The sequence below is a fragment of the Macaca thibetana genome, chromosome 18, assembly GCF_024542745.1.
Source record: "Macaca thibetana thibetana isolate TM-01 chromosome 18, ASM2454274v1, whole genome shotgun sequence".
Classification (NCBI taxonomy): Eukaryota; Metazoa; Chordata; class Mammalia; order Primates; family Cercopithecidae; genus Macaca; species Macaca thibetana.
This window is the reverse complement of record NC_065595.1, coordinates 31,954,301-31,978,305: the sequence shown is the minus strand read 5'-3', so window position 1 is coordinate 31,978,305 and position 24,005 is coordinate 31,954,301. Positions and strand designations below refer to the sequence as shown.

General features: G+C 49.7%; 1 protein-coding gene across 8 annotated transcripts in view; it reads left to right on the top strand.

The window, feature by feature from the left end:
- CTIF (cap binding complex dependent translation initiation factor) overlaps positions 1–24,005 on the top strand; it is a 336,841-nt gene that overhangs the window by 136,292 nt on the left and 176,544 nt on the right. For all 8 annotated transcript variants that reach the window (XM_050768157.1, XM_050768155.1, XM_050768154.1 and 5 more), the window contains one exon: positions 2,312–2,387. In XM_050768157.1, the coding sequence (XP_050624114.1) occupies positions 2,312–2,387 (76 nt within the window). The remainder of the gene's footprint in view (positions 1–2,311; positions 2,388–24,005) is intronic.

The following is a 24,005-nucleotide window of genomic DNA, read 5'->3' as shown; positions in this document are numbered from 1 at the left end:
GAGACACTAGGGAGGTGGTGTTAGCCGTTCTAGTCGAGCCAAGTCCGTAGTGCCCTCCTCCCCTATGGCCCAGGCGGGTACAGAACACAGAAGGCTACACGCAGTTGGTGCTTTCACAGGCCAGCCTGTCTGCACCAGGCAGATTGATGAGTTAAGAGATGTTGGATGTTCCAGGCCTTTCTCCGCCTGCTCGCCTGTAGCCCCAGCACGTCACAGTTGTGGGGACAGCCGGGGGCCGGGGGAAACTTTTTCTCTTTTCCCTCATACCTGTTATACCTTGCACACTATTCCCCACCCCAGCTCCACCGTGCCCTTTCCTACCCCTTGCACCCTGACCCACCCCCGACATGCTCCAGCCACAGCAAACTGGCACCACACACGCTCCTAACTCCAGGCCTTTGCCTGCGTCACATCTGCCTGGGACATCCTCCCAAATTCCCTGTGCTTGGCCAGCTCACCTCTCACCTTCCTCCCACCACCCCTCGCCCAGGACAGTTCTAGACGCTGCTCCTTGGGGTTTCTGCATTGCTCTCCTGCCCCCGACGGGGCACTGGCTGCTGCACCGCAGGGGCTGATTATCCCGCCAGACACCGAGAGGGCCAGTTGTGTGCACCGTTTACACCTGGGTCCCAGACCCTGTCCGGAGCCTGGCACAGAAGCGTTTGGTGAATGGAGAAATGAGCCATCAAATGGGGCTTGGGTCAGCCCTCTGTTCTTCTCTTCCACGTAGGCCTTTGCTGGTGTTTGCAGCCAGTTTCTCCTCCTCTGGGTTCCAGGGCGCCTCCCGCCGTAGGACTTTTATGACACTGATCTCGTGCTGCCCCCTAATGGTGCGCAGGCACCCAGCCCTGTTAGAGGAGTTAGGGTTTGTTCTAAGAGCCATCCACTGTCTGAGGGCAGGAACCAAAACTGATTTGTTTTTGTTCACAAGGCCCAAAACAGAAGAGATGCTTGGTAAATATTAAAACAATGAACTAGTTATTCTGCAATGTGAGATTCGCATGAACTCTGCAGCTGGAAAATGACCCAACGCATGGGACATCTCTCACCAATCCTCAGTCAATACCAGTAATAATTGTAACTGACAATATTTACTATGCACCGGCCATGCTCCAGCCCCTGTTCTAAGTGCTTGCCTCATTTATTTAAAACTTGTCACCACCCAGAGAGGGAGGAACTGTTATCATCTTCATTTCAATAGATGAAGCAACTAGGAGACCCAGAAACTGAGTAATTTGCATGAGGCTGAGTTGGCTCCAGAATCTATGTCCTTAATTAATCACCTTCCTGCCTCTTTGCCCAGATAACAGCAACAGTATTAGCGGTAATGAAAGTAGTCATAGTAGTAGTAATATATTTACTTCATTATTTATTTTAATTTTGTTATTATTACCATTTTATTAAATAATTTTGTATAATACATACACAAGTAATATACACACACATATATATAAACATAAACAAGCTAAGCATTTTATATATATATAAGCTCGGCTATATATGTGTATATGTGTGTGTATATGTACGGTTTACTGTGTGCTGTCACGGTTCTAAGCATCTAAGCGCTCCAGATACATTAATTAATTTAATCCTCCAGCCACCTTAAGATGTTAGACACTATCATCCCCATTGAACAAATGAGGAAACTCATTTGATGACATGAGTACTTATACAGGGTCCCCAGTTGGTAAAGGATGCTGCAGGGATTCAAACCCTGGGAGTCTGGTTTCGGAATCTGCACCCTTAAATATGCCAAAGATTCAGACCTCTGGCCAGGGAGTTGGTGCCAGCCTCTCTGGCCCGTGGGCACACCCACTTACAGAGAACATGAAGATAAAGCATAGACTATCTGAGTGGGCCTGCTGGACTGACCCAGAGTCAAGCCAAGAAGGAAGGAAGCCCTGTTGGGTTTTCTGCTAGGCCCTGCCAGCCTGTGTGACCTTGAGAAAGTTGCTTGGTGTCTCTGTCCACTGATCTTCTGTCCGGTGTAATGGGGCAAGGTGGATGGGCTTTGACAGGTGTTGTGATGAGTAAGGAGCTTAGCTTCGCTGCCTGGAAGGATCAAGGGGAACTCTGGTTCCTCTCCCACCTCCCTCCAGGTTGGTTGTTGCATTAGGGGAGGAGCCCCCACCCCTACCCCTGGCCACCATCTCTAGGGCTGTTTCCTCTAGGTGGGACAGCTGATTCTGCAGGGCTTGAGGGTGGGCAGCACCAGGTATCTGCTGACTGTTCCTCCTCTCCTGCTGGCCGGATGGGACAGGAGGCATGAATGAACCATCTTTCCAATGCCTTTGTGTCTTTTCTGGTCCAGGTGTGGCAAAGGGAAGCTGGAAGATGGGGATGGCATCAACCTGAATGACATCGAGAAGGTTCTTCCAGCCTGGCAGGTAGGTAGAGAGGCATGTTCTCTGACAGCCCACCCACCCCTGGAGTCTTGATCCCACCCCTGGAGTCTTGATCCCACCCCTGGAGTCTTGATCCTCTTCCTGGACAGGACCTAACCGAAGCACTCCTTCTGGCCCCTTGTTCCAGCAAGGGGTGTAACTGCCTGTATGGTAGTAATAGGTAGGCAGGGCTGGCTACCTGCCATTCTCCAGGATGTCCCATTGTGATAGTGTGTGTGACAGCCTACTCGGTGATGCTGCAGGTCCTGGTGGCAGGCCTGATGTGCCCTCGAGATGAAATAGACCATGCCCTGGCAACTCAGTGAACTTGGAAGTTTTTGTCCCTTGGCCTGAAGCCTCTCTGCAGGTGAAGTGTCCTGTGGTGTGTTCAGGTGGGACTGGCATGCCTGGAAGAGATTCTCATGTGGCTGGGGCTGTCTTTAGACTTTTGAACAGTGGACTTGCCCTGCTGGCCTCCAGGTGTCTGCTATGCTTGCTCTTTTTTTATTGATTGGGCCTCTTTCCTGGAATCAGGGCCAGGTTCCAGGACAAAGAGGACTCACTCAGTGAATCCGGGTCTCTAGATGCTTATAGTGCTGGACTTTTGGTGGAAACAGCAGGAGTCTAGCTGCTCTCAGGAATGAGACGGGGCCTGCTGCAGGGGTGTAAAAGCAGTGGACCCTCCACAGTGACTGATCCTGCCACTGCCAGTGAACATGACCTGCCACCACACTCCACTGTGCCACCCTTCCCTTCTCTCCTGATTCTTCTCTTGCTATTTTACCTATATCCATTCATCTCTTCCTGGTGCCTTTGCCATTTTGTTTCTTCTCTGTTCATGCCTTGGGCCTATCAATGAGAGACAATAAGCATACAGTTAAGACCTCAACTATCTGATTATGATGTGCCTTGGTGTGGTGGTTTGCTTCATGTTTCTCCCACTTGGGATTTATTGAGTTTCTTGGATCTGTAGGTTTATAGTTTCATCAAATTTGGAAAATTTTCAGCCACTATTCCTTCCATTTTCCCTCAACCCTGGGGTTCCAATTATATGTATTCTATGCTTCTTCATCTTTTCCCATGGCTCACCAAAGCTCTGCTTGGTTTTTAAAAGTCTTTCTTTACTCTCTGTGTTTCATTTTGGATAGTTTTTATTGCTATGTCTTCAAGTTCACTAATCTTTTATTCCAGTGTGAAATCTACTGATAATCCCATTCAGTATATTTTTCATTTCACATATTATAGTTTTTATCTCCAGAAGGTCATTGTGGGCTTTTTAAAAAATGTATATGTATATCTTCCCTTCCTCATGCTTTCTCTTCTGGAGTATATAGAACCTATTCCCAATAGCTGTTTTAAGTCCTTCTCTACTACTTCTCTCATCCATATAATCTCTGAGTCTATTTCTATTCATTGATTTGTCTGTTGGTTATGGGCCATACCTTTTTTTACATGCTTGGTAATTTGATTTTAAATGTCAGATGTTAGAACCTTTACATTACTGGGTGCTAATTTTTTTTTTATCCCTTTAAATATTTTGGGTTTTGTTCTGGATCACAGTTAAGTTACATAAAAACAGTTTGATCCTTTCAAGACTTGCTTTTAAGCTTTGTTAGGGTAGGAAGACTTTAGTGTAGGACAAATTTTGCTCCACTGCTGAATAAATACCCTTCTGAGATTGCCATCCAATGCTCTGTGTATTAGAAGGTGTTTCCCCCATGGCTGGAGAAACACAAACTTATTTTCAGCCCTATGTGATCTCAGTGGATTGTTCTATCTATTCCTTGCCTCGAAAGTTTCCTTACACATGGACAAATTAATACTCAGCCAAAGACTTGAGAGGCTAAGATTTCTGGATTTCTCTCTGTATGTTGGTCTCTCCTCTCTAGTACTCTGCCTTGCAAATCAAATTATCTTGGACTCCATGGATTTTGAACCCTGTCATCTTAGCTCATTGAGACGACCAGGCCCTGGACTACCCTCCCTGTGTTGCAGACTGGAAACTTTCCGGGAAATGAACTGGGGCACACATAGAGGTCACCTCATTACAAAGAGAAATAAGATGACTTTATTGTGGAGAAACCTGGCAGGCCCCAACGTGGCCAGGTGATCAAGAGAACATCATTAGTGATGGGATGGGTGGACACTGTGTCCCCCTGATGTGCCATACAGAAAACCCAACATCATTTCTTGGATTTTCCTTCCAAGAAAGCACAATCTGAGTCTGGTTGTTTGGAAAGCAGTATAAGGACCACTCTCTATAACTGCCTGGACACAGAAGACAGGGAAAGACTGAGGAAGTCTTCCAGATTGTAGGAGACTGAAGAGGCAAATGACTAAATACAACATGTGTTCCTTGCTGAAATCCTGGACCAGAAGGAAATCCTGACCTTGTTGGTACAGTTGGAAAATGCGATTGGGTCTGTGGGTGGGACAGTATTGCTTCGACGTCAGTTTCCCGACTTGGAGGCAGTGTGATGGTCATGTGGGCGAGTGTGCTTGACTTTGAGAAATATGCACTATAATGTTTGAGGGATATGGGCCTGGTGTCTGCAGTGTCTTCTCAAATGGTTTATAAAGAGATTGATGATAATGGTATGTAGACACAGAGGGAGAGAGAGGGCAAACATGGGGAGGTGTTAACAGTTGAGGAGGACGTGGATGTTCTTTGTACAGTTCTTGCACTTTTCTATAAATTTGACAGGAAAAAGAATCAGTCAGCAGGGCCGAGGCTGTGACGTATAAGTCACAGGCAGAGTATCAGCTCGTGAAACACCCTCTGGGCTGGATCTGTATTAAATTATCACTGCTAATGGAAAGCTAGCCTTGACGCAAGAGAAAAAAAGGGTAAGGTACTAGGAAGTGACCACTTTATCACTCCATTTCTAAATGCCAAGAGCATTCATCATTGATAGAAGAAGTACATTTGAGAGACCCCGATCTAGGTGAGAAACCAGATGCCCCCTGCATTAGGTAGGGTATTGACCACTTGGTGCCCTTTGAGCCAGAAGCTTGGGAGTCATGGCTGGAAAAGTAGCAGACCTGACATTTAGTGTTGCTTGGTGACTGTTTCCTCATTCCTCTAGGGTACAAAATGGAGGACCTTTGGTTCCTGCTCAGAAGAGAAAGGAGAGCTGGGCTACTGGCTGGGTGGGAAGTTGGTGGTCAAGGGCTTGGTGTCTGGACCCACGCATGGACCCCATGGAATCCCAGCCCTGCCACTGACTAACCCAGGAGTCTTGGGCTAGTTATTTATTCTCACTCTGCCTCAGTTTCCTCCTCTGTAAGATGAAGGAAATAACCATATCTACTTTATAGGGGGCTGGAAAGATCAAGCACATTCATTCACTCGAGGGCTGAGGGTGGCGCCCAGTGCACAGTGGGTGCTGTGCTGGCCTCTGCTGTAGTTTTTCCCAGGACTCCACACTGCCAGTCAAGCCCCACCTTCTGAGGGTGGACCAGGCTATGGGGGGCCTGCTCTGTTAAGAAGAGGAAGGAGGGGGTGATTTCCTGCCCCTACCCCCCAGGTGAGGTGTTTCTTGGTGAAGAGGGCATTTCTGCTGGTCAGAAGCTCGGATGATGAACCGTGGTTCATGGGTTACCAAGGCCCTGGTTGATTCTTCTCCTGTGCGGCCTTCCAGGCAGTGGAGACAGATTGGACTAGAGGTCAGAAGAATCCACTTCTAGACATTTGCCAGAGCCGTGCGTGTGATGTCACCTCTGTGGGCCTCAGTTTACTCATCAGCGTAATGACACAGTTGTATTAGATCAGAGGTCTGCAATCTGTGAAGCCCTCAAGGTTCTCTTGGGGTGCCCCTGGGTGCTGCTGGGGGAAGTGGGGAGGTGGAAGCAGCAAGCTCCAGGGGCCCCCACTTGGGCCCACCTAGAACTGTTTGGCCGGTGCCTCTAAATCAGGATACTAACATGGTTTCATGTGGAGAAACAATTCTACTGCTAAACAAATTTTGAACATCATCAGACTAAGGTCCCTCTGAGGTTTCACATTCTAGAGTTTTCTTTTTTGTTGTTTTTTTTCAAGGAGTGGTAAATCAGTGAGAATTCTGGGCTCTCCAGGGCCCACATGTTATGCTAAGCTCTTCGGGGTGGCTGGTAGTGGAGGCCTTCACCCACCGTCTCCACCGTCAGGCTGGAGCAGAAGGGCTTTGATATTCGTGTGCACACACACACACTCATTACACATCATCTATCACACACGTACACACGTACACATACCACACACATCAAACATCCACATTACATACCACACATGTACACATACACACTGCACATACCACACACCACACATGTACATGCACACACATATACACTTCACACACATCCCCTCACATCCTATGCACACATACATACGCCACACATATGCACACACATACGTCACACACATATACACCCATATACACACAGCACACATACACACACCACACGTTTCCATGACGCACACTTTGGACGTGCTTTGCCCTCAGTAAACTATCAGCAGATGAATCTGCTGGCCACGGTGCTGGAGCTCAGCTGCACATCGGAACTGCTTGGGAAGCACTGAAATCTACACTCTCTGCCCACTGTATTCCTCATTTACTGTTGTGTAACAAATTGTATAAAACTTCACAGCTTAAAACAACAAACAGTTGTACACACTTTCTGGGAGCAGCTTAGCTGGTGGATCAGGCTCAAGGTCTCTCATGAGTTTGCAGTCAAGCTGATGACCAGGGATGACCATCAGAAGGCACACCTGGGCTGGAAGACCCCCTCCTGTGTCTGAGGGCAGGAGGCCTCAGTTCCTCCCTGGCTGGGGACAGGAGGCCTGGGTTCCTCCCTAGCTTCCTTGACACCAGATCTTCTGTATAAGCTGCTTGAGTGCCCTCAGAATATGGCAGCTGGCTTTCCCCAAAGCAAGTGGTGATGGGGAGAGAGAGAGAGAGAAGATTCCATCGCAGAAGTCACACTCATTTATAGCCTCATCTCAGAAGTGATAGAGCTTCACGCTGCCATTTACTGTATTTCATTTGCACAGACCAACCCTGGTACAATATGGGAAGGGCCTACACAGAGGTGTGAATCCCCAAAGGCAGGAATCATGGGGGGCTCCTGGAGTCTGGAGACCACACTCACTGAATCACACCCAAGAATCTGCATTTCTTTCTTTTCTTCTCTTCTTTTCTTTCTTTCTTTTTTTTTTTTTTTTTTTTTTTTCTTTTTGAGACAGAGTCTCTCTCTGGCACCCAGGCTGGAGTGCAGTGGCACATCTTGGATCATTGCAACCTCCACCTCCCAGGTACAAGCGATTCTCGTGCTTCGGCCTCCCAAGTAGCTGGGCCACAGTTGCCCACCACCACACCCAGCTAATTTTTGTATTTTTAGTAGAGATGGGGTTTCAACATCTTGGCCAGGCTAGTCTTGAACTCCTGACCTCAAGTGATCTGCCCACCTCGGCCTCCCAAAGTGTTGGGATTACAGGCATGAGCCACTGTGTCCGGCTAGAATCTGCGTTTTTAAAGCATTGTAGGAAATTCCAATTATCAGCAAGAGTTGAAAACGTAAAAGTCCTGGCTGATAATGCTCCTGGCTTGACCATTCCTTGGGGTATCTGCAGTTCACATGGGTACCCTTAGGACAAGGTAGACGGCTTCTTGATCACCAAACACAGACCTCTGGTGTTTGAGGAATTTGTGGTCCCATGAGAGCACAATGGGATGACTTTTCTGTTCCTAGTGTTCTTCAAAGCCCCTCATAAATAGGGCTGGCTGGTTCACTCGTCTGGCCTTGGGTCCTGAGGGTCAGCTGGCCTAGCTATTAGCATATGTGGTGGGGGGCAACACCTAATAGTATGGATATGTCCAATGCAATGTGGGATATTTAGGACTCCTGGCCTCTACCACTGAATGGCAGTCACTGGAGAGGGGCAGGCATAGTGACCAGCGAAAACATCCTCCTACTTCCACATTCACCTCGGAGATATTGTGCATCCAGCTGAAGGCCCCCACCTGGGAGGGAAAGCCGACCTCTAGCCTGGGGACCTCCAGCCCTCCTATGAGAGTCTTGAGCCTGTACAGAGATAGGCGGGCTTCCTAGAGACTTTCTTAGACAAAAATCAGGGATGACCTCCCCTCCCCACCTGGAGGCAAGAAGGAAAGAGGGTGACAAAGGGAGGTTGGCCTAAAGCCTATTGCCTACCTGCCCTCCACTTCTGCACCCCAGAAGAAGGGGCATAAAGATCCTACCAGCTGTGTACCCAGCATCTTCTCAACCCACAGAGGCCCAGACCCCCGTCTCCGGCCCCTTCTGTCCCTGTTCAGACTCTTTAGCAGGCAGGAGGCTTTGTGATGTTCTCAGCACCCTTGCCCGGCCTCTGTCCTGGGCTCCCCCTGCCATCCTGTGGCCCTGTCAGTCCCTCTCCCGATCTGTTCTGTTCTTCCATCTCTCCTTGCTTTCTCATGGGCCGGAGGTTCCCTCTGCCTAAAATCACACTCATCCATTCTCTGCCTGTCCTTTTCCTGACTCAGGACACCTCCCCTGATACCCTCTCAGATGCATAGGACAGAGTCCAGCGTCCATCTGCCATTTCCCCAGAGCCCCTGCCCCCATCCCTGTGGCGTGGCTCCCATCACATCACAACTGCTTATGTAACTGCCAGACTCCCTTCCTGGACTCTGGGCTGCCTGAGGGCTGGGCCGTTTCCTTCAGCCTCCTAACCCCAGCACCAGGTGCTCTAGAGTGAATGCTGCTGAATAACCTCCTTTCTAGATGCGCTGTTGTGTTGTCTAGAGTGTACAAGAAAGGCAGGATTTATGTGTCTTCACATTCAGTCATCCCTCTGCCTCTGTTTCTCCCACCGCTTCCTAGCAGAAATTCAGCATGAACCTGGTTTTGCTCTTCTTGGTGTGATTGCTGAGACATATTTTTTTTTTTTAAAGAAAATAGGATCTTTCCATTGTCTCCTGTATTAGGACACTATAGGCCATGGTATAATACGAAACAAACCCCCACATCTCAGTGGCATCACACACAGAATTTTATTCTAATTTTCTGAAATTCTGCGGAGGGCCAAGCTGGCCTCCAGGGCAGCTTCCTGGGGACTCCAGGGTCCAGGTGGATTGTGTTCTGTGGCCCTGCCATCTTAATCCATGGTATCCAGGCAGCCCTGGCAGGGGCAAAGAGAGCTGGAGGGTCATGTTCTAGGTCAAGCTTGGCCAACATATGGCCCAGGATGGCTTTGAATATGGCCCAAAACAAATTTGTAAACTTTCTTAAAACATTATGAGGTATTTTACAATTTTTTGTTTTAGCTCATCAGCTATCATTAGTGTATTTTATGTGCAGCCCAAGACAATTCTTTCGGTGTGGCCCAGGGAAACGAAAAGATTGGACATCCCTGCTCTAGGTCTTAAATGCTTTGGCCCAGAAATATCCGCTCCACTCAGAGCCCATTGGACAGAACTAGTCACGTGCCCCCGCCCCAACTGCAAGGGCTGACACTCCTGCAGGGGAGCGGGAAGAACGGGAGCACACGGCTGTCCTGTGAGCTGCAAGCAACTCTGCCAAATCTTCCTCTTTCCTTCACTTGCTCACGTAACTCATCTTCATGGACAAGTGCTCTGCCCTAGCCTTTTAGAGAGAGAGAATTGATTGCATAAGATACAGTTCCCCAAGAGAGGTACAGCCTAGTAGAGGAAATAAGACATGCACAGATTACCACACTGCATTCAAAGCTGTGAATGCCTGAGCAGGTGCTGGTGCCTTGCCCAGGTCACAGTCCCTGTAGGGCGAAGTCTGGGTCCTCTCTCAGCACACCCCACCTTCCTCCCCTGTGCTGCTGCAGCTCCTCCGGTCTGGGGCGTGAATGTGTGGCTGAGTACAAAGCAGAGGGCCCCACTGGCCCCCACACTGAATGCTGTTGATCTCCTGGGAGCCCTAGCTTATCTCTCAGTGGGTCATACAGGGAGCGCATGCCACAGTGAGTGGTCTTAGCAGGTGATGCCTCCACTGGGGGTCAGATGTTGACACCTAGGTGTCTGGCTAAGCTCCTTTCCAGCCAAAGCCAAGGCCCCTATTCCTGGTGACCCCATCTGGCCATGTTTCCACAGCTGGCAATGAATCCAGGGATGAGTCTCACCGCAGTGCTGACCTCAGGGAACTTCATCTCTAGGACTGCTGGATTCAGGCCCTTGGAGCCCCACCAAGGATGTGGGGCAACAGGGTAGACAGTAGGTGTCTGTGTCCAGGGCTCACCCTGTACCTCTGTGAACTCCTGCTGTCAGGAATAGTTCTACACTCTGAAAAGGCATTTAGTGAGCTAGTTAAGTAAGGGTCTGTTGGTGGTGGTAACTGGCTCCAAGGTCTTCCTTCCCACACTGGTGGCTGGAGGGAGAGGAGCAGGTACACTGGGATAGGAGCTAGCCAATAGCCAGGTTTTATGCCATCCACACCAAGGCATGACATTCCACACCATGGCAGCCTCAGGCGAGCTGAGACTGGCATTGCTCTCCAATGATGGGGTGGTGGGGAGGTGGTGGCGGGGGAGGCGGGAGGTGGGGAACAGCAGCAGGCTCTGAGTACAGGGCCATGGATTCAGGGTTCAATCATGGTTCTGCGTGTTGAAGCCATACGGCAGGGCAGACACTGAGACACACACTTGGACTCAGACTGTGGTTCTAGGGGAACCCCAAATGCCATCCACAAGTCTGGTGTCCTGGTGGCATTTTTGGCATCTCTATCACAGGAGTAGAGGTATTGACCAGGCTACCACTCTGGCAGTGATGTGGACAGCCCAGGCCCATCATTAACAGTCCTGCTCTGAGTGTGGCCCTAGCGTTGGGGACTGCTGGAGTTGAGGCCTCGCCAGGATAGGTGGCTGTGTGGCAGTGTGCTCCCACTAGAGGGCACCAGCGCACCGCTCTGCAGGCTCCAGCCTGGCGCTTGCTGTGGGAAGTCCCCTGGTCCCAGCGCCAGCAGCCAAAGGCGTCTTCACCGACCATGCCCCCTGGTCAGCACATGCACACTGTCCTGAAAATGACCCCACTCAATGCCCAGGCCCTTCCTCCCTGCAGCAAGGGAGAAGATGGGGAGGTGCAAGAGGTAGCCACACTAAGGTGTAGGGAAGCTCCCGTTGGGCCACCTGTCCCCTGCTTGGCCAAGGCATGACATTCCTCCAGAGGGCCCGCCCTCCCCTTGGACCCCTGGGAGCACACTGCTTCCAAGAGGGCAGCAGCACGGGGCTGCAGGGGGACACCCACTGGGGTGGGGCTGGGGGAGTTACAAAGTGTTGGCTTCCGCCGTTGGAAGGATGGGGGCTGGCTAGGTGGGGAGATGGAGCTGCATAATCTGTAATCCATAGACTAAGCCAAGTTAACTTACTAAGTTCTGAATTAACTTGACTAAGTTCTGAGTTAACTTGATTAAGTTCCGAGTTAACTTGACCAAGTTCCGTGTGAAGGCAAGGGGTGAAGGGTGAAATCTGAATTGCATATCCTTCACCTCATCTCTGGTCTGAGACCACCCCCTGGCACCTCCTCCCCCAGGACCCCTTTACCCTGAAGTGTGACTTGGGGAGCAATTTCTCCATGTGTGTGAACTCGGCGTGACCAGCGTGAGAAAGACAGTCTAACAGGCATGTTGCCCCTGCGCCCTAGATGGCCTGTAGCTGAGCATTAGATTTCCTCAGGTTCCCGGGCACAGGGCCTTTGGCATTGCGGAAATGCCACCTCCTTATCCCACACACTGGCCTGGTGCTTTTGTGTCATATACAATACCCCATTGAAAGACACTGTTGAATTAACCAGTGTCCTGCCCAGGGCTTTCTATCAGGACATATTTTGGTCATTATTCTTGAATTCTCCCAGACAAACATTATGTCTGCGTCTTTGGTCTGACAATAGGAACTACATAGCCCAATGACTTCTCTTTTTGCCTTTCTGTTAGGAAATTTCGAAACCAAATCCTGTGTCTGTTGGCCGTTAGTCATTAGATGGCTCCGGCCTAGCAGAGCCGGCTCCCCTGCCCCCACATTGCTGGCCTCTCCAGAGCGTGTGACTCGGGAGCCCTTTGCTGGCAAGGGGGCTTAGTGCCCACACTGAACAGTGGACGCCACCTGGTCAAGTGTTATTTCTGGCCTTAGGGATTTGCTCAAAGCAGTCCCCACTGAGGGTCCCCAGAAGACCCAGGGGAAGGAAAGTGGCTTTCTGGCCTCCTGAGCCTGTGTCCAAGTCCAGCCTTCACGTGGAAGACGGCTAAAGGAAGGGACAGTGAGAGTTGGGGTCAAAAGGATTAATACCTTGTTCCTCTGCTTGGCCCCAGATGATAACGGAGAAATCCCCCCCTCCCCCGCAGCTCTCTAAAGAATTCGAGGGACAAATGAGCTTTCAAAATGAAAATCACAGCCCCATGAAGTGACACCCAGGTGTCCCTCACTCCTGGAGGAGTGAAAATGGTGGCTGATAAGGAATGGCCTGGCTTCCCCAGCAGGTGGCGCTGCTGCTGTTTGGTAACGGGGGTCTTGGGCCGGAGGCTGGGGCCGTGGTTGGGGCTGCCCCACGCTGGGGTTGAAGCCGCTGCTATAGCCAGGTTCCCAGCCCTCCAGATGGGAAGGAGTGACTTTATTGTTCCCTATGGCTGTGTTAGCTGTTGCCAAGTCTTCTGGAAACTTCTAGGACATGCTAACTCACAGGCATGAGGATTATTAAAGTGCCACAAGACACCCAGGAACAGAGTCCTGAAAACCACGCCCCACCTCGCCTCCCCAGGCCCTGTGCACCGCAACAAGTGTTGCTCCATGTCACCCCGTGGTCCCACGGAGGTGAGGTCTGACCTTATTAACTCAGGCCTCCAGTACGGATCAGGCATCTCTCTGTGTCCCAGGCATTGTCTTATAGCCATGATGGACTGAGTTTAAGTACAGGGGCTGGTACCTGTCCCATGGACAGGGATGTGGTATTCTCCGAATGTCCCCTTGGTGAAAATCCAACAAGGAGCATAACGCACCAGCAGTAACACTAGCGAACATTCACAGAGTGCTTTCCATGTTCCAGGAACTGAGGAGGTCCTTGCTTTTTCTAATCTTACCCTCACGTTGTCCCATGGAGCACATACTGTTATTGACCTCACTTTACAGACCAATGTCTTTGGTCGGATGTAATCTTCTCAGTAAAGGCTCGTGAACACTCCCTATCCCCGTTGTCACTCGAGAATCATCACTCGATTCTTCCCCGCAGTGCCTGTCGCATGTTCACTTTCTTTCTTTTGTGTCTGTATTCTCCCAGTGGAGTGTACGTTCCCCTGGGGCACATCCAGGGGCTCATTAAATATGGGCTGAGTGACTTGCTCCTGCCCCAGAGGGACCCCCACCCAGCACCTTAGTCCAGAACTTGTGCCTCCACCACAGAGGCTACCATGACTTGAGCGCTGACTGAGCTGCAGGCTGCGTATACCATCTCTGAAGTCTCACAAGTACCCTGGGAAATGTTTATTCTATTATTATTTCACAGATCGGAGAACTGAGCTCAAATACCTTGCCTCAAATCACACAGTTGGGAGAGAAGGGATTGGAATCCAGACAGCCTGACTCCTCTGGTACCTCTTTCTAAGGAGGGACGATGAGGAGGAAGAGGTGCTGGAAAAACATTTTCTGATGCCAGGAGACGGTAGTCACGTACGGCAAGTTAGGGGTGAATGTCATTTCCTTAATAAGCAAGAACAAGAAAGTGGATATCTCTGTTTTTCTCTCTACTGCTGAAGGCAATAAAAATGGAAAGAAAAAAAGAGAAAAGCCTCTACTAACAGCTTTGAAAGAGAAAGAAATATTTTTTTCTTCTTTTTAAATCAGACAGGTTTGTGGTGGCCTCCCCAATCCCTGCTGGCCCAAGACGCTATAGCAGCCATCAAGGAGAGGGGCTTACAAATGAGAGCCCCTTTCCCTCCCCAGCCACCTTCCCACCCCCAAGTGCTTCCTCCCTCAGGACAAAAATAGGCTCCCATACAATAAATGGGGCCAGAAGTTCTCCAATCCGTGGCTTCCTGTCTGAGGCCTCCAGGTAGCAGGTCCACTGGGAAGGGGCAGCATGCTCTGTGAGGCGAGCCTATTTTTATTTTTTGTTATTTGTGAGTCTTTTTTTTTTTTTTTTTTAAAGAACTGATTATTCTGGAGGTGAAGACTTTTGTTGGTGACAACTGGGAAAGTTCCTCGGGAAGAGGCCACTGGCTGCGTCTAGACGGGGTTTCCACACCAGCCTCCTGCTGCTCACTCCATGCGGGGCGGAAGGCAGGGAGCTGGGACTGTGGGCAGTGAGTACTTTCAGGGCTGGGTGGGGCAGGCTTCAAGGGGCCTGGGCAAGTCTGCCCACCCTATAGGACCACTTCAATGATCCAGGCCACGGCTAGGATTTTAGGGATTGGCAAACTGGTCCACGACCAAGTCCAGCTCTCCAGCTTGTTTTTGCAAATAAAGTTTTATCAGAACGCAGCCACACTCATTCATCGGGTTCCCCTCTATGGCTACATTTGTGCTGCAGCCGCTTGCCGCATGGACCCTATCGCCAGCAAAGCCTAAAATATTTACTATCTGGCTTTTTACAGAAAAAGTTTGCTAAACACTGATCTAGAATATAAACAGGAAAAAAAAAAAAAAAAAAGAAACCGCTGAGAGTTAAAACAGGTGGCAGAAATCCTAAAGCTCACTCACTAGTCATCCAAGAGCCCTTCTGCTTCGCACACAGAACATTGTGTAATTCACCCAAAACAATTCTCTTCCAGCTTTCATTTCTTCCGCTGTAAAGTTGGGGGTCATATACCTGTTCCACTTATGTGGCAAAGCTGTGCTAAGAGTCAAAATATAATAAACCAGTTCGTATAATGACAGGGATTTTTGAACTGGAAGAACGCTCTGCAGATGTTTTTGCATGAGAGTCTCCTGCACTCTGCATGAGACGTGGCCTCAGGAAGTGGTAGTCACATCTGGAAGCAGGCAGAGAACCGGCAAGCTTGGCAGATAAGAACTGTGCTTGGAGATGGTCCAACAGCTTCCTTCTGTGGGTTTCTTGGGGGGTGGAAGATGGAGGGCAGGGACTCTGTTGGCTTTCCCCAGCTTCTCCTGAGACTGCGTGAGACCTAAAGGGTGACTGTCTTCCTGCCCTTGACCTTAGACAGAAAAGACTGTTGGGGGAGTCTTCTGCTCACCCATTTCTCTTTCCTCTTATGTCCTTCCCCCTTTCTTGCTCAAATCATCCCCCTGTTTCATGGCCCTGTTCCAGTCTCACCTCCTGCATGAAACTCTTCTGGATAAATCAGACCACATCAGCCCACAGAGGTTTCTTGGTGTTTTGAGGGTCTTGATTCTAGGCCAGTTTTGAGGTTTTTCCCCTTTTTTATGCCTCTCCTTGCATTTGTGCCTCCTGGAGGAGGTAGACCTGGAACTGGGCCTTGGGAGGTGGCCTGGGAGTGGAGGGAGACCTATGGGGAGAAAGAAAAGTATGGTCAGGAGAAAAGGAGGCTGTTGAGAGTCAGGGAGTCCAGGAGTCCTCAAGAGGGGAGACTGTAAGTAGGGAGAGCATTTGGGGGTGGCCTTGGAGGCCTTGGGACCTGACCAAATAGGGACTCAGCCGAATGCTCTCCAGCAAGGAAATGCAGGATGGAAGGAGGATTCAGAAGCCGAGGGACAGGGCCTGACTGAGCCTATGCCCGCCTCCTCCTGGAGACCAAGAGGGAGTTCCCAGGATCTCCCTCCGGGGGCCAGGGAAGAAGTTTTGTTATTTGTTAGGGACAAAGGCTAGAGCCCTTTAAAAGTAGGACTCGTCCCCAGTGGAGAGGTCATCTGTCCATGCCCTACTTTGGGCCAGACCATACCCACAATCCCTTGCTGAGCACCAGAGGGCTTAATCATTCAGGGAGTGGGGCCTTGAGGCCAGCAAAGGACAGGGAGCCAGGACAGTAGGCTCAAGTAAGGCCAGATTGAGGACAGCCTCCTTCAAGGTCTCAGCTGGGCCAAGGCCATCACACAGACAAAGAGCTGCTGGCCCAGCCCTGCTGGAGGAATGAGCTCAGGGTTGAGAAGAGGCCAGCAGGGGTGCCCAGTACACAGTGAGCAGACCCCGGGCTGGCCTGAGTGGTCCTGTCAACGGATGCCCAGAGGCAGGCCCACCCTGCACACATCCACCCACTTTGATGAATGGGGCCACACGGCCTGCAGCCTTGCCGTCCCTGTCCTTCAGCAGCTTCCAGGGGCTGGTTTAATCCTCCCACTCCCTGAGCCAATTTGGTGATGCCCTTGATGACTTGGGCCAGGCCTGGTTGATTGAGATTGCTTGACGGTCCAGCATCTTCCCTCCTCTGGCCTTTGTGGAAGGAGCCGCCGGGGCTATGGGGAAGAGGAAGGTGTCGCCAAGGGTGTGAAGCATCCATTATTCCTTTATTAGCCAATGTGCCATTTCTGGTCTCATTCTCCTTCCTGGCAGCAGTGAGTTTAGGGGCGGAGAAGCCCGGTTATTTTAGTTTACCCCAGCTTCTGTCACTGGGAGCAGTGGTGGCGGAGGGGCGGGGACGGACAGGGCTACGTGCTCTCCGGCAGGCATTTGTGAATGGGCCTGGGCTCCCAGGCTGGCCCACCGGCAGGCGGCCCCCCCAGGACACACTGACTCTCACTGGCTGGATGGCGTTTTTCCAGCATTGCAGCAGCCAGGCAGGAGGAAGCTTTCTTCTGGCCCAAAACAATACCAGGGTCAGCCCAGGGACCTCCCTCCTACACCCTCTTCCTTCCATTGTGAGCTGCTGCACAGTCCCAGGCCCCTCTGCTCTGCATAGCCAGGGGGGCTGGCGGGTCAGGCCCGGGAGAGATTCACAGTGTGTGTGACACCGCCAGTTGCTTGCCTACACTTCCCAGTCTGGGCCAGGGATCTGGAGGCAGCTCATGGCCAAACAGACCAAGTGTGCGAGTGGCCATTGGGTCCCTGTCCTTTGCAAGGAGCTGCCTCCAGGATGCTACCACTCTTTTCCTCCTTTCCCCGTTGACTCGTAGCAGGCCAGGGCTGGAAAAGACCCAGAACTTCCACCAAAAACCCCATTACACAGACAAGGAAACTGAGAGACCCAGAAAGGCAAAAGAGTTACCCAACTTCTCATTGCCCCGCTTGAAAAGCCTTCACTGATTCTCAGGGCTTATGGAAAACCCTGGACTTTCCTTTAGCCCAGGGCCTGCTGGCCCCCCTGGCTTCTCTCCTGTGACTCCAAGTCTGTCTGTGCTCTCACCTTGGTGACTGATTGCCAAGCCCCTGATCCAGCAGCACCGGTTGCCTTCAGTATCCTTCCCACCTCATCCACCTGCCTGCCTGCCCCACACCTGTTTTGTTTGTTTATTTGTGATGGTGTTTCACTCTTGTCACCCAGGCTGGAGTACAATGGCATAATCTCGGCTCACCGCAACCTCCGCCTCCCAGGTTCAAGCGATTCTCCTACCTCAGCTTCCCAAGTAGCTAGGATTACAGGCGCATGCCACCACACCAGGCTAATTTTTGTGTCTTTAGTAGAGACTGGGTTTCACCATGTTGGCCAGGCTGGTCTCGAACTCCTGACCTCGGGTGATCTACCCGCCTTGGCCTCCCAAAGTGCTGGGATTACAGGTGTGAGCCACCATGCCCAGCCCCACACCTGTTCTTCGAAGATTCTGCTTAGAGGTCACCTCCTCTGTGAAGCCCTCCCTGATAAGGGACTTTTACCATGCCTTACAGTTTATTAATTCACCTGGGTCCTCCAGCACTTAATATATTCCTAGAGCACAGCTGCCCCTCCACATCACTGGTACACATGCATGCCTCTCCCACACATGCATGCATCTGTGAAACACATATGATCCCAGGAGCCAAAAGCGTGTCTTATTCAACTCTGCAGCTCTTTGCACAGTTTCTGAAAGTGTGGCCCCTGATCAGCAGCAGTAGTATCACCTGGGGACTTGCTAGAACTGCAAAGTATTGGGTTCCTTCTTCACCCCAGTGAACCAGAAACTCTGGGAGAGGGGCCCAGTGGCCTGCATTTTAGTAAGCCCTCCATGATATTGATGCGTGCAACAATTTGAGAACCACTGCCGTAGGACCTACTTGCAGGTCACTGGCTTTTCACTACTTCTGGATAGTTCAGGGAGTCATTGATGTCACCTTCCCCTATCCCCTTCTATCTGCTGCTGAGATTTTTGTTTGGTTGTTTTTTACCATTATTTTGCTCAAATGAAGGACAAAGAATTGTGCCCCGTTTGACAACCCAGGACATGGATTTGCAAAGGGTTGGGTGATTCAAGGACAGCATGGTCCCCCAGACTCCAGCGCCTGCTCCTGTCACTGGTCATGCCTCAGAGGACCCCTGGGTCCTGACAGCCCTGGGTGAGCCAGTGGGGATTAGGGTTTCTGGAAGGCTCATTCCCTTTGCACCGAAGTTAGAAACCTCAGCAGTCCTCAGTGACGGTGCGTGTTTCCAGGTCGTCAAAGCGAACACCTGGGGTGGAGATGTGGGTGCAACCCGCCCAGATGGGGTGAAGCCCTGGGCTCAGCATTCCAGATCTTTCCTTCCAGCGCACTGCTTTGTGTGTGTGGCAGATGAACCATCCACAGCGTGCTGGGCAAAGGCCGACAGGGAGAAGAGTTTGTTCCCTGCGTGCAGAGCCTCTGCAGCGGTGGGCGCTGGCACCGAAGCACACACTGGGTGGCAGGAGGAAGCCTCCCTGGGAATAAAGCAACAAACAGAAACTTCTGTCTACAAAGGGAATAATCCAAAGTTGATGTTACATCGACCATAAGTAAGAACAACAAGGGAGTAGCAGGCCTAGCTAAACACACCCTGGAAAGGCTACATACTGTGGTTGTGTCCAGAAAACAATTCTGGACTCCAGGAACCCCACAGGAAATGATGGCCTGTCCCTTGGACCCCTGCTTGCCGTGAGACCGCTGTCCCTCTGAGCATCAGTGGTCTCACTTTGAGCAGGGGGCACAAGGGACAGGCCATCATTTCCGGTCCCCAAGCCTCACCCTCCTTCTGTGAAATAGGAGTGCTGGCTTTGCCCTCCTTCTGGATCCAAGCTTTCACCCCCCCTTGCCCACTTTTGGGGTGCTCCTGGAGGAAAGAGCTCTGATTATTAAAACATTGGGTGTAGTCTTGTATTCTCCAAAGACCCTCTTTGTTTCTTTTGGCACCCCACCCCCAAAGGGTTCAGGAGGAAGCTCTGCCTCTAGCGGTCTAGGCCCTGCTCTCTCTCCAGAGTGAAAACCTCAAGGAGTGTTTTTGTTACTCCTGGGGACTTTGGGGTTGCTTTTCTCTGTGGGTTTCCTGGAGTGTGTCTCTTTTGGATCCCAGAGGTCTGCCAGCCTGGCCAGGATCCAGGGAGGGTAAATGGTGGGTCCTTGGCTGCTGAGATGAGTGCGGCACCACTGTGGCCACCAGCCCTGAAAATTCGGGGCCCAGGCTCCCAAGCTCTCATGGGGGCCCAGTTGCTCCATGAGGCCCAGGGCTGTTGGCCACTAGTTCTGTGTTGAGTGGCCACCATGGCCTGGGCTGGGGTTCCCCTACGTGTGAGGTGCTGAAGCGTCAGGTGGGATGGGCACTGCTGTGGCATGGTGTCCTCATTGCTAAGGTGACTGTTGGAGCAAATGACCTCAGTAGCCACTTGCACCTCGCACGTTTTGTGGCTCTGATAGATCATTCATCTCCAACGTGGTATAATGCAGGGCCACAGGCGCAGGTGGGATTCAGAAAAGGGAAAAGGGAGGCTGGGGTGACCTCATGCCTCCGTGGGGAGGTGGGCCCCAAACACTTGAACCATCTACCCATTTTTTATCAAAATAGTACCTGTCTGTAGCTTACAAAAATTAAATGATACTGAAAGGCCTATGACAGAAAACAGCGGCTTTCCGCCCCCTTCGTCCTCAATCGACCAGTTCCATTCCTCAAAGCAACTACATACCTTCGCTTTTTTTTACTATTTTTTTTTTCAGGTGGTACCGCCATATTTTGAATACAGATATCTGATCTCTAATATTTCTAATATCTAATATACTATTATTATACTCTTCTTTTTAAGTATATCAATTTTAGCGATTTCCTGCTGATTTTCTTATTATGATAGAGAAGAATTTTGTTCTCCTATACCCCATCCTCTCAATATAGTTATACCGAATTTTACTGAAATGTTTAATCAGATGATTACTTCATTAATGAATCCTGCTTTCCTTTTCCTTATTTTGCAAAAATTCAGACTCACAGGAAAGTTGCAAAAATAACACAAAGAATTCTGTATAGCCTTCACCTGGATTCCCCAAGTGTTCACGTTTGACCATACTCGCTTTATTATTCTTCCTATGTAATTTTATTATTTCCTTCATGCCTTGAAGAGTAAGTTGCAGACACAGTGCCACTTTATCCCTACACTTCAGCATATTTTCCTAAAAGAAGGGACATTCTTTTCCATAAATACAATCTAATTATCAAATCAGGAAATTAACATTGATAGAATAATATTATATAACCTGTAGACATTTAAATTTTGTTAATTGTCCCAGTAATGTTCATGATAGCTAAAGAAAAAGTTTTTGGTATTTTTTTTGTTTCTTTGTTTGTTTGTTTTGGTTTAGAACCTATACAACATCAGACTTTGCTTTTAGTTGATACAAGATCAGACTTTGCTTTTAGTTGTCGTATCTCTTTATCTCCTCAATCTTTCTTTGTCTTTTATGACCTTGACATTTTGAATGGTACAAGCAGGCCAGTTATTGTGTAGAATGTCCATCAATTTGATTTTGTTTGATGTTTCTTCATACTTGAGTTTGGGCTTTTTTTTTTTTTTCTTTGAGACGGAGTTTCACTCTTGTTACCCAGGCTGGAGTGCAGTGGTGTGACCTCGGCTCACTGCAGCCTCCACCTCCTGAGTTCAAGCGATTCTCATGCCTCAGCCTCCTGAGTAGCTGGGATTACAGGCACATGCCACTATGCCCGGCTAATTTTTGCATTTTTGGTAGAGACGGGGTTTCACCACGTTAGCCAGGCTGGTCTTGAACTCCTGACCTCAGGCGATCCACTGCCTGGGCCTCCCAAAGTGCTGGGATTACAGGCATGAGGTACCGCGCTCGGCTGAGTGTGTGCACTTTTTAAGGGAATACCACAGAAATGTGCTGTGTCCCTCTTCGTGCAGCTTATGAATAGGCACAGGGATTTCATGACGTTGACATTGACCAGCTGGTTAAGTTAGTAGTTTCCAGGCCTCACTACTATAAAGTTACTGGGGTTTTTTTTTTTCTTTTTTTTTTTTAACTGTTTTGAGACAGAGTCATGCTCTGTCACCCAGGCTGAAGTGCTGGGATTACAGGCATGAGCCACCTCACCCGGGCCCCAAGTTACTGTTTTTCTCTTTGTAGTTAATAAGTATCTTGAAAGGAGGTAGTTGAGACTATGTAAATATACTGTTTCTGCTAATACCTTCACTCACAAATTTTAGCATTCCTTAATGATTCGTGCCTGAAATATCATCGTGCTGATGGGCAAACAGTGGTTTTTAAAAACCCCATCTATGTTTATTAGTTGGCTTTCTGTTATAAACATCTTTCCTTCTCTATCTATTTTTATTTTATCTGTTTATATATGTATTGGCTCATAGATTTTTATTTTATTATAAGGGTTATAATCCATTACTATTATTTATTTTGATGCTCAAATCGTCCCAGTGGGAGCCCCTGCAAACTGGCTTCTGTGTATTTCTAAAATGTCCCCGTTATTCTTTGAGCACTTCTTGACTTTCTGGCGTGAGAAGTTGTTCTGGGCTTTTCTGGTATTTTCTCTGCCCCAGCCCTGGAATCTAGTGTTATCTAAGGAGCCCTGGTACTTTTTAATGAATGGTTCTTAGAAGCCAAGATCGGGACCTGGGTGTGCTAGTTGCTGCTCAGTTCTCATGTTTTTGACTCTCTCCTCTCATTCCCTGAGTGCCTGGGTCCTCAGATCAGAGCTTCTGTTATTCTGCTTCTCCAGAAATAAACCCTGAATCTTTTACCTGGGGGCGGAGACCAAAGGATAGTTTCCTGGCTATGTGGAGTGGGAAGAGGACTTGGGGAGTCTCATATTCAGACTTTGATCTGGTTCTGCTGTTTCCTGCCAACACCTGATCCTTGCCTTTCCTGGTACCTGGGGCCTCCAAGCTTTGAGTCCTCAGAGATTTCCAGCCTCCATCTGTGCATTTCTCATCAGTATTCCTCTCTGCATATAAGTTAGGTTGCACCTGTCCCCACGCTGCCAAGTTGCCCACTCCTCCTTCATTTACTTTCTGTCTTTGCAAAGTTTGTTGAAATCTCTTTTCTTGATCTCTGTGCTTATGAGGGTTTACAAGTTTTTGTATTCATGAGAGAGCGGGAGTTGAATTAAATGCATGTGGTCAATCCTGTCGAATCAGAAGTCTAATTTGGTTGGATTTAAATAGTTAGGGAAACAGGAAAAAGGTTGGAAAACTGAGCTGTGTGTGCTTGTCAAGAGGAGCAACGGGAGCAGATGGTGTCGTGTGGGAGTCGGGATAAAGCGGTCTGTCCTCAGAGTTCAGGCAGGAGAACTGGCGTGTGGCTAAGGCCCTGGACAGGTTGTATAGAGAGGATAAAGAGGGTGCAGGATGTACCTGAATGCCAGTACATAGATTTTTTTTTCTTTGCTGTCGTTCAAAGAACTCTAGGAGGGGACACACACACACACACACACACCCCAAGCTTACCAACCAGAAGATGGGCAGCGTGAGCAGAGTATAAGCCCCCAGCCAGTCATCTGAGGGGCTTGGGAGAATCTCTGCTTGGATTCAGACCTTGCAAAGATTCAGACCCTACACAAGAGCCACAGGGCAAAAGTGCTCTGGGACTCAAGGATAAGGCTCTATTGTCCTCACTCGCTTAGGATTCCAGCCACACCCTGCCTAGCTTTGTATTTGCCCCTTCCTGGTGGGAAAGACTCTTCCTCAGTAAGCCTCCAGGGCCCTGGGAGCAGGGCTCTTGTCCGGCACCACCTCTGAGACAGCACTGGCACACGGTTGGAGCTCCATCAATCACACAACCAGAGAATCGTTGCTGAAATTGCCAGAGCAAATGTGAAGTCGACTGTGTGCAAATTTGAGCCTGAAAGCAGCCTCTTTAAATTGCCCTTAAGAACTTGCAAGGCACCAGGTCGTTGCTGGCATCTCTGTCTCTGCAGCCTCCTGAGCCTCCCGCTGCCCTTTGCCGTTACTAAGAAATGTGGCCCCCACCTCCAGTGGTAGCCCAGCCCCAGAAGGTCTCATGTAAAGTACAAGCTGTCCTTGCCTTTTGCCAATTCACATTTCAACAATCCACGCATTCTGCAGTTCCTGAAAACCACTTGTGTAGAACTTCTGGTAGCTTTAATCTCGTTACTTGGGAGTTCCTGCTCATTTCTGGAAATGTTTAAATAAGCAAGTCTACCCTTAAGGAAAGTCGAGACAGCTTTTCCAGCATAATACTTTGCACCCTAGTGATAAAGAGGTAGAAACCTAAGAGCTTAGTCTGGTTGAGGCAAGGCCAGTCTGTGCATGGTTTTGTCAGCTGCTCCTCCTCTCAAGAACACTAAGGCTTCAAGGGCAAGGGTCTGGGTGCATCCTTATTA